This window comes from Diadema setosum, unplaced genomic scaffold, assembly GCF_964275005.1.
Source record: "Diadema setosum unplaced genomic scaffold, eeDiaSeto1 scaffold_47, whole genome shotgun sequence".
NCBI classification, from domain to species: domain Eukaryota; kingdom Metazoa; phylum Echinodermata; class Echinoidea; order Diadematoida; family Diadematidae; genus Diadema; species Diadema setosum.
The window spans coordinates 1,416-12,622 of NW_027307673.1; the positions used below are offsets into that span (position 1 = coordinate 1,416).

General features: G+C 40.0%; 1 protein-coding gene across 1 annotated transcript; it reads right to left on the minus strand.

Annotated features, from left to right (window-relative positions):
- Positions 1 to 1,619: 1,619 nt before the first annotated feature.
- On the minus strand, positions 1,620 to 8,358 carry LOC140245863 (acyl-CoA 6-desaturase-like; the record flags this gene model as incomplete). The annotated part of the gene is made up of 3 exons (XM_072325349.1): positions 8,251 to 8,358; positions 5,762 to 6,005; positions 1,620 to 1,766 (listed from the first exon to the last, which is right to left on the minus strand). Coding segments are annotated over exons 2-3 (378 nt in total), but the record flags the coding sequence as incomplete, so codon positions are not given.
- Between the last annotated feature and the right edge of the window lie 2,849 nt (positions 8,359 to 11,207).

The following is an 11,207-nucleotide window of genomic DNA, read 5'->3' on the forward strand; positions in this document are numbered from 1 at the left end:
GACAACCACTGTTTTCTTTCATGTTCACTACCATATGGTGGCTAGCTTTAAATGTTGCAAGAAGTTCACAATGGAACGGAAGTCCAAACTGCCTACAATAAAGTTCATGGCACAATCAGATACTTGTATTGATGGTTGGCCACACCATGCGATCAGGTGATTTCAGCATACCAATCCCCTTGAAGGTGAACTTCCATTGTATTTGTATGGCAGATTTATACTGTCACAGCAGGCAGTCGGAACTTGTGAAGGGGTCAGTGAACTTTTGATTACAACATCTGCTATGCTATGAATCCCGCCCTTGTTTGTCAAACTTGCGTAGCATTAGTAGCATGAAAACTGTTCTATAATCATACTGACAGATTTTGAGCGCACTGTATGAACAGACAACTACAGATGACTATAAAGCATACTTCATGAAGACATTTTTGCATTCCAGTTCATCATATTCATCAATGAGCATTTGCTATTTTAGCACTTTTTTTAACAGGATAAATACAGATTTACTTGTTGCTTTGAGAACTACAGCATTCCTAGTCTATGTTTCATTATCCATGAGATGACTAAAGGGATGGTATAGTTTTGGTTGACACCTGGCTTCAGGTTTCAAACTTTTTGGTGAGAAACCTCTTTAAAAGAGCATATAATTCCAAATGGAATATGTACATGTAGCATTTATTTGATGATAATCGGTTTTGAAATGGGTGAGATAGCCAAAACAAGCGATACTGATAAAAAGTGGGACCCAACTTTTATCAGGATCGCTTTGTTTCACTTTGTTTTGGATATCTCATCCATTTCCAGACCGATTTTCATCACAAGAACTTTGAATTACTCTTAGAATGATATGCTCTGTAACATTTTATAAGTGGTTTCTTCATGTCTCGCAATCCTCATCTCCTTCAATACCATACCATCCCTTTAAACTCTGTTACGTATGATAGAATGGACTAAATAGTAAACACATCCTTAACAAAGATTTATTAACAAATTATTTGTGGGATATGGAATGCAAACGACTTCATTTGTTTTTGTTTTTTTTTCTTTTTTCAGTTTCCATGCTACAACACTTGATCTCTTCTTCATTCCACAAATATCCATCTTGCATGACATCAAATTTCAACACTTACATAATTTAACATGCAAGCTGAATATGAATTTGAATACAAAAAAGAAAAACAGTGCACATATTGCATTTATGAGCATTTTTTTTTTTTTTTGATCACATTTTCCAGACAGGTGCTGCTTTCATTTGACATAGTGAAGGAACTCATGATATATAGTTGGTGAATTGGGTCGTGTGAGTTGGAAGACAACTTTGCATGTGAATTCACAATTGAGATTTGGTTAATAGAGTGACAGACAAAGGGATGAAAAGAATCATTCCTCATTAGGAGAGGAGATGACATCTTTCTGGATCCTGGTGATACAAGCACACATTTACGGCAACACTTTTCCACCATTTGTTGATTTCATAAAAATCAATCAGGTCACAAATTTCTCAAAAATATATGTAAAAAAAAACAACAAAACACATTGCAAAATATCAAGCACATACAAACAGTATCTTAATATGAAAGCAATTTTGATGTACACAGTTGGTTTATAAGTGTACTTACCATCTTTTCAGCTGTTTTCCGCAGCTCTTCCATGTCTTTAACAATGTCTTTTTCCTCCACTTCTTCATCGCGCAGTTTTCCGATGTGGATTGCCTTCATATACTTCCGCACAAACGCCTCATCATTGTGAAAGGCTGTGAATGCTTCCTGCATGTAACAGACAGATAGATGGCCAAAAATGTACCATTCGGCAGGGAAACATACATACACACTCTGCAGTGGATCAAACATTGCACAGAATTTGAACAATTGTAAGAACTTGAAATCTACAATATATTAGGAAGAAAGATTTGCGGTGACACCATGTGTATGTAGTCCTTAGCCGGATCGTTGTTTGGCAGAAGAGCCTAGAAAGAGGAGAAACGAAGAGGGAAGCGACATATGGGGGTTGTGAGGAGGGCAAAAAGTGAAGAGTGGGAGACAGTAATGGGCTAGAAGTTGAAGTTGCACTAGTGGAGACAGTAGAGAAAGGAACACAGAGAGTGGTACGGAAGAATAGTGTGAGAATCAAGTAAGATGTTCGGACATCATTAGAAGGGGAAAGATGAAATAGAAGGGAAGAGGAAGAGGAAGGAGTTGAATGTTGGAGAATCATGGAGATAGGGGAGAACAGTGAAGATTCATGAAACCAAGAGGAGAACGAAGTCGGCGAACAGTGTGGCTATGGAATGCGAATCAATGGAGAAAGGGTGATTAAGCCCTCGAAGGAGGGGTAAGTAGAGGAGAGATGAGAATATGTGGAGAGAAGGGAGAGAGAGAGAGGGGGGGGGGGGGGGGCAATGAAAAGAAGAAGAAAAGAACAAGAAAAGAACAAATTGAAATTCAAGACGTAAATTAGAGGGAGCTAGTGTGGATCCTATAATTAAATGCTGCGGAGGAGAAAAAACAAGGAAAAGTAGAAATTACGCGGTGCGTAATATATGTCCCCGCCGGAAGTAGCATTCAGTAGCAAAATGTACAATATAGGTAAAAAGATGAAGGTCAAAGGTCAAAGAGGTCAAAGGTCAAAATTCTATGTAGAAGTTTTGAAGCCCTCACCTAGTGCCATCACATAAAGCAAACGGAATCGAAATCGGGTTAGAAATGGCGAAGGAGTAGCATTTTGTAGCCAATGTACAATATAGGTAAAAAAATCAAGGTCAAAGGTCAAAGAAGTCAAAGGTCAAAATTCTGTGTAGAAGTTTTGAAGCCCTCACCTAGTGCCATCACATAAAGCAAACGGAATCGAAATCGGGTTAGAAATGGCGAGGGAGTAGCATTTGGTAGGAAAATGTACAATACAGGTCAAAAATCAAGGTCAAAGGTCAAAGAAGTCAAAGGTCAAAATTCTGTGTAGAAGTTTTGAAGCCCTCACCTAGTGCCATCACATAAAGCAAACGGAATCAAAATCGGGTTACAAATGGCGAAGGAGTAGCATTTTGTAGGCAATGTACAATATAGGTCAAAAATCAAGGTCAAAGGTCAAAGAAGTCAAAGGTCAAAATTCTGTGTAGAAGTTTTGAAGCCCTCACCTAGTGCCATCATATAAGGTAAACGGAATCAAAATCGGGTTAGAAATGGCGAAGGAGTAGCATTTTGAAGCAAAATGTACAATATAGGTCAAAGGTCAAGGTCAAAGGTCACAACTGAAATTCTGTATAGAAGTTTCAAAGCTCCCATGTAGTGCTATCATATAAAGCAAACAGAATCAAAATCGGGTTAGAAATGGCGAAGGAGTAGCATTTTGAACATTTTGATCACACACGGACGCACACACGGACACACGGACGGACACACGGACGGACGGACGGACGGACGGACACACGGACACACACACGTACGGAGCCCGTTTCATAGTCCCCTGCTCGAACTCGTTCGGCGGGGACAAAAATGGAGAGGAAATTGATAACAGTTACATCCTGAAAAGGTTCCTGTGGGAGAAATGCAAAAATAAGAAATTAAAATAAGGTTAAAGTGTAGACCTGAGGAGAGAAGACAAGAGAAATAACCTGTAAAGAAATGTGTAAATTAAAAGTAGTGGTCCTGAAAAGGACCATTGGGTTGTATGGAAGGAAGAAATAAAAAGAAAAAGAAGAAAGAAGAGAACAGAACAGAACAGAACAGAAAAGAAAAGATAAGTAGCATAGAAACAGACAAAAGACCACACCACCGGCGTCCACCCCATCTACTAACCCGGACTCAAATCTCCGGCCACGACCTACTAATGGCCAAGTTAGCCCTCACAGATGTACTCCGCCATCAACACACTCCAAGAACAATAGAACGCATCAACGACCACAACACTCCACCAACAGGCGACGCTCAGCCCGCCTGCGAGCCCGCCTGCGAGCCCGCCTCGACCGACCTCTTCCATCTAGGTCCGCATTCTCCATATATAGCCCGCCTCTTCTCAGATCACGCTTCACTTCTGACAAAGGACAGTCAACCTTCCTGAAATGTCAAGTTCCTCGGTTCTCCTAGTTATTCTTATAACTAGTCTTCTTGCTCTACTTTCACTAGCACCTTTACTCAGTGTTTCATTTCTCTTTCCTCTCTCTCTCTCTTACACTTTTGTATGTTTCTATACTACTTATCTTTTCTTTTCTGTTCTGTTCTCTTCTTTCTTCTTTTTCTTTTTATTTCTTCCTTCCATACAACCCAACGGTCCTTTTCAGGACCACTACTTTTAATTTACACATTTCTTTACAGGTTATTTCTCTTGTCTTCTTTCCTCAGGTCTACACTTTAACCTTATTTTAATTTCTTATTTTTGCATTTCTCCCACAGGAACCTTTTCAAGATTTAACTGTTATCAATTTCCTCTCCATTTTTTTTTCTCCTCCGCAGCATTTAATTATAGGATCCACACTAGCTCCCTCTAATTTACGTCTTGAATTTCAATTTGTTCTTTTCTTCTTCTTTTCATTGCCCCTCTCTCTCTCTCTCCCTTCTCTCCACATATTCTCATCTCTCCTCTACTTACCCCTCCTTCGAGGGCTTATTCGTCCTTTCTCCATTGATTCGCATTCCATAGCCACACTGTTCGCCGACTTCGTTCTCCTCTTGGTTTCATGAATCTTCACAGTTCTCCCCTATCTCCATGATTCTCCAACATTCAACTCCTTCCTCTTCCTCTTCCCTTCTATTTCATCTTTCCCCTTCTAATGATGTCCGAACATCTTACTTGATTCTCACACTATTCTTCCTTACCACTCTCTGTGTTCCTTTCTCTACCGTCTCCACTAGTGCAACTTCAACTTCTAGCCCATTACTGTCTCCCACTCTTCACTTTTTGCCCTCCTCACAACCCCCATATGTCGCTTCCCTCTTCGTTTCTCCTCTTTCTAGGCTCTTCTGCCAAACAACGATCCGGCTAAGGACTACATACACATGGTGTCACTGCAAATCTTTCTTCCTAATTAACTTCACCATGCAAACCTTCAAACAACACATACAATATGTTACTAAGTAGTACATCCAAACTGATCCCCAAGATGTGACCATGATGATCTACTTTCATCCTTGTGAGGTCTTTTCTCCTTCTCCATCAATCAATTTAATAACAACTTATTGTCAAATTCCTCAAGACCTCTTCATCTTATAATAGCATTGAGGAACACAAAATACTGGCAATATCAAAAATATCAAAACAAAGATGGATTTTTACTAAATCGATCTAATGCAGTGACAATTTTAAGGTTTAAAGGCATAATGTACCATTTGCAGACTAAAGCATTACTGCTTTTTAAACATAGTTCTAAAATGTGAGTTTGGGATAGAAACAACACTGTAAAAATTTGAATCGGTAAAATCAATGTTAAGTATTGTTAGACAGTACACAATGTGAACAATAGATAAAATAAAAATGTTTCCAGATTAAACTGTCTACAGCTACGGTTTATTGAGAAAAATACAGATATCTCCTTATATTTTAGGCTTTATCGCGAAAATTTTATATGATGGGATATTTTGTGGCACAACAGACCTACACATATATGCATTAAATGTCATATCTTGTAAATTTTTTAAATCACTGTTCCCAAGTTAAACAGGACCTTTAATATCTCTACCTTTTACTCCCTCCAACTACATAAATCATGCAGCACAAACACAAAACACACTGCCCAGAAGATATCTGAGCAAAGTTAATGGACTGGACTTACTGTTGCGTCTTGTCCTGCATAATGAGTGATGACCTTGTACCCCCCTGGATGCCTCCTGCTCCACCGTGTGATATCATACACTTGATTGTCGATGACCAGCCACTTGTCTTTCACCTCCTTCCCATCATGCTTTCTAACTTCCTCCCAGGTGAGTTCACCAAGAAATCTCTTGGAGGCAGGAGGGGTACTGTGCAGCTCTCCGTTGCCCTGTTGATTGGCTCCTTTCCCCATTTCTGTGCTTGACCTGCCATCCAGTAAGGAAAACACCAACAAAAAGAGAAAATAAAAAGGAAAAAAAATATTAAATAGTAAGATCAAATGCCTTTTGTCAATATTTTCATCAACCTCAGTTCCGCTTTACTTTCATTGGATACAGCATACAATGACAAATGTTACAAGGAATTATTATTTTATTCCGTTGAGGATGGATTGATTTTGCTACAACACGCATTTCCCATAGACACTTGCCCGAGTATACTCGGTACTCGTCCTCAACGGGTTAAATCTACAAATTGTATGCACATTATTACACATATCATCATAAGAATACATTCTACAGCAGCATTATTAATTTTTTACCTTTTATGTGCCTACTTTTCACTGCAAAGAACAAATCATTATCTCTCTGGCTATCACTTGATGATGATGATGATCCACAGCATTTGTATAGACCATCTAGTGCTATTTTATTTGTTGTAGAAATATTTAAAGGTGCAGATTCCTCCAAGAAAGTTAGCAATTGAATGCCTGGTGAAAAATGTGAGTCTTGAGTGAGATTTGAAGTGATCCAGTTTGTCAATTTCACTTCCGTTTGTAGTAGTAACATACTGTATACATTTTTTTTTTTTTTTATAGCTTTAGTATTGTGGTTAAAAGTTAAAACTGACATCATATTTCCCTACAATTACAGAACTACATGTGGCAAAGCAAAGCAGTGATGAAAACACTGAAGTGGCTTTCCTCGATGACAATGTAACCCACCATCACCATCACCTGACCACCACCTGCCTGCAGATGCTCTTTCATATTTCATAAGAGGTTTCTCAGTTATGTCACTTACTACAACACTTATAGGAATGTTCAAAACAGGAATCCCTACTTCAACAAGAACTGTACAGTCCCTATAAGACTACATACAATAGTCGGTGACAGTAGCAGGCTGCTTAATACGAATTATAACGTTAGACCGATAAATCTGCCTCTTGTTCGGTGGCCTCTTGTCTTGTTCACCAGTCTAAAGTAGATATGCAGCCCTATCCTATGTGTTAAGATCATTTATTCTCATCTATATAGGACGTTTTAGCGCCGCATTAAAAACTGTAAAAAATTGTAGTCCGCTCAATTTTTACCGTTCAATATCAGAGCATATTGAATGAATCGCATAGACCAACGTATTAATTCCCCATGATAGGCTACCGTTGTTACTTGCCATTCAAGATCACACCATATTCAATTCTGTCTCGTTTATTGTGCGAGCGCTTGCTGAATGCGCAAACGCTTGCTACTAGTGCGCGTCATTTTGTTACATTTTTCACAAGCGCGCAAACATCTTGCTAGTTGTTTGTTTCATATGCAGTGGGATGGGACTGCCGAGTCAACTTCAAAGACGAGTACATATTATAGAAGCTGGGTAATTTTGTGCAGTTCATGGTTGCTCTACTTGATTGTATAGATGATAATAATTATATTGGATGGTCTTGATTCATGGAATACCAGGGAATGTTGCACTCGTTAAGAGTCAATATTGCACTCATCTTCGATTCGTGCAATATTGGCCCTAACTCGTGCAATATTCCCTGGTATCCCACTCATAGCCATCCAATAAATGTCATACTAACATGAAACAGCGTTAGAAATTTTGGCCAATTTACAATGATAGAACTCTAAAATCATGCGAAAATGAGAATGTACCGTTAGGCGTTACATCATACGACAGAGTCTACTTAGTCGATAGCCTTATTAACAATGTCTGGACGGTTTAATGTAATGTAACAGGTGGACACTATTAAATGTAACTTATGTAACAGGTGGACACTACTAATGTAATGTAATGTAATGTAGGGCCGGCACTAACCCCGTCGCGGGGCGCTGTAACCCTTTACGGTACGTATTTGTCCGTATGGGGTCGCTGCTGTGGTTAGGCCGGCACTATAAACACTGACAGAACATTCGTCCAGAGGCCCAACAAGACAGGGCATTTCTACACGATTACCGACAGGTGAATACAGCCTATAACTTATAAGCGTAGAGTTAGATCCTCTACAATGAATTAGATCTAACGTTACAGGAGAATTGCAACGTCTAACGAGTAACGTAAAACAGTGACCTCTAACGGTTAACGTTTGCTACAAATAGGGCCTAGCTAGGGCCTACTGGTCGAGTGAACGGTATTCTGCCACCTAGCGCAGGCCTACCTAAAAAGCTGGAAAGATTGATATTGGCCGTCTGAATCTATACCACGGTAGAGTCTAAATTTTACTTAAATTTACCGTGTCCGAGGAGGAGGTCACTGGTGATGCAAGGAGGAGGTGAGGCGACAGCTCGAGCAGCGGATATCCTCTTCTCTACTTGGGCCGTTATGGGATCGGTGCAAGACGTTTGGAGCCAGGGCAGTGGTGGTGGGGTGTCGTGGTGGTACACACACAGGTACACAGCAGAGTGATATGAGAGTTGGGTAGCAAGGCTTACGGACCCGAGTATCTACCCCGACCTACGCGGCGACGGGACGGTTGTTAGTGGGTCTTCCGCTTCGCTGGTAGAGGGTGAAGACAAACAGGAACACGCCTTGTCGGCATGTGCGCTTGTATCGATAACACAGACCGATCACTGTGAACTTTGCCCTCCCAGGTCTTGCGCCTGCGTGTAGTGGACCTAGAAGGAGAGAAACTGCATCAAAAGGCACTGTAAGTGTTGCGCCTCAAACCCTTTTAAAATGTCATCGGATTTCTGACAAATGTTTCTTATCTTGATGGTTCAAAATCAGTGGAGACTTAAACTGAATACGTCCTATCACAAAAATGCCGTATTGTACTGATTTTCTTTCCGTATAAATTCCTCAGCCCTGAGAATCAGGTGATCTACCGACGATCGCACCACACAAAGGAGCAAGGGCGATCTATCTCTATCAGGTGATCGATCAATACAGAACTTACGCAAGGTTGGAAACTCGCCTTCATCTTCTTCCAATGGTAGAGGGGTAGCTGGGAAAGGGGGACGGCAGAGGGAGTACAAAACAGCCCCTCTCGATCTGGCCAGAATAATATATTGCTTGTTTCTTTGTTTGTTCACTTAATTGCTGCATCTACTGAGTATATCTGCTTGTTTGTATTTGAAATTTCCATGGTAGGGTCATCTTAATTGTGCAACGAGTACCACAAAATGATAAGTGATGGAAATGAATTTTGTAGGCCTACTAGCTGTACTGCCTACTGGTGCTAATCTTGGTTTCTGTAGACTTCACTGTGTAGGTGCCTATCGAACAATAATGCGTTTTCTCTCTGTCCTTTACAATACATACACATCTCTCTTTCTCGAAAATCTTTAATTGATAAAATAGCATTCTTCTATATCTAACACCTATGCAGGGATTAAACAGACATGGGGTCAACCGGATTTGAGATAATAATGAGAATAAAGATGTTGAAAATCTCAGAAAATGATTAGATGTTGTGTGATAATTTTATTTTTTTTCGTCTAAATATTCTTGGTAAGTATCAAGTATCATCGAAAAGAAATTATTTTTCTCTGATGATATCTTCTTCTTCTTCTTCTTCTTTTTTTTTGTATTCTTAACTCTTAATTGGTATAGGCGGTGTCTATATAAGGTATATGAAGAGTTCCTTTAATTTCCAAAATGTGCTAACTCCGCTTCTTAGTAAGGAGGAAAACTTGGATTTTCAGTTTATATTCTTCTGAATGTTTTCATGTATGATGACTCTCCCATGACCCATTTTATTAGTACAAAACAGGATAAAGACGAATGTGCCTTGGAAAGTATATGGGCATACGTGCCTGCATTGATATTTGTAGAATCAAAATTCTTTTGGATTAAAATTCTTTGGGATTTTGCGGATTTAGCAAACAACATAAGCCTGTTTATCAATTTGTAACAATTACATAATGGGCTGATTTTGTCGATGTTTTAATAAGAGAAAACGGATTGAGAGAGCTCTGAACATTTGTTATTACAGGCCCAATGGGCCTGCAAAGGAACCACATCGACTCTAATACAGAATCCGTTGTGTGCCTTTAACCTCAATGAAATTATCATTTTCGTTGGCTGGGTCAGACATATTTTTGCTGCTGCTGTTTCTTCACTTTTGTACATCAAAATGTCACATTGGACATTGATGGCTCAGTGAGGAGTGTCAGATGCTGTTTACTGAATAGTGTCGCACAGAAAAAAAAAAAAGTCACCACAGGGAGGTGCTAGTTTTTCACGCGTTGAACTTTAGAGGGCGCTCGTCACATTACGACAGAGCGTGTTGATCAACACTTGCATTACGACAGCCTTCTTTCTGTGCTCAGGCTCTGTATCCCAGTGCGGCACGTACGGCACTGTAGGACTCTCACGGCTATGTTGCCAGAGTTGGTCACGCTTTCTGCCATAATTTTAGACGTTCCAGCATCTAGCGTTAGGCACGATTTGTCTATCTTTAGCATAACTGTAGCATAATTGCTAGAGAATGGAAATTTGTAGGCATTTTGCGTACTGTGGTACCTTTCTTTTTTGTTTCTTTATTAGTTTGTCAGTTGATTTGTCGACAAAATTGATTGACTGTAAAAAGTTCTGAAGACCTGTTTTTTGGTTTTGTGTGTGTGTGTGTGTGTGTGTGTGTTTTGCCGATTGAGTGCCACAGTAAAAATGTGAGAACCTTTTTTTTTTTTTTTTTTTTTTGCTTGTCAGCTGAATGGGCACCACAATTTGTAGCAAAAAATGCAAGGACGGTTGGGCCCCACCATATTGGGAACCATAAAGCGATTTGGCATCACAATTATTATACAATTATAGTAAAGTACATTAGATATCATTATTATTAATTCGTAGCCCCCCCCCCCCCGCGAAAAAAAAAATGAGAACTGGTTTTTGTTTTGTTTTGTTTTTGTTTTGCTCTTCAGCTCATCAAGCACCACAATATTGGTTGACATGATGTGACATAATTCCATGGAAATTCAGCATAATTTGGGGCCACTTCAAGCACTATCCCATTTCTTGCGCTGGTCACACAGTCAACGGCGTAGCCAGGATTTCATCTTAGGGGGGGGCGGTTAGTCTGCGAGGGAGCGAAGCGACCGAGCCCGAGCGAGCGGAGCGAGCGAGGGGGGGAGGGTGTGGGAGGGGGGTGTCCCCCCTCCCACGGTAAGAACTTTGTGCATTTTGATGTTGTGCAATTTGATGCATGTTTTTGCGCGTTTTATCGACGTGAAACAATCCCACTTGTTTAAG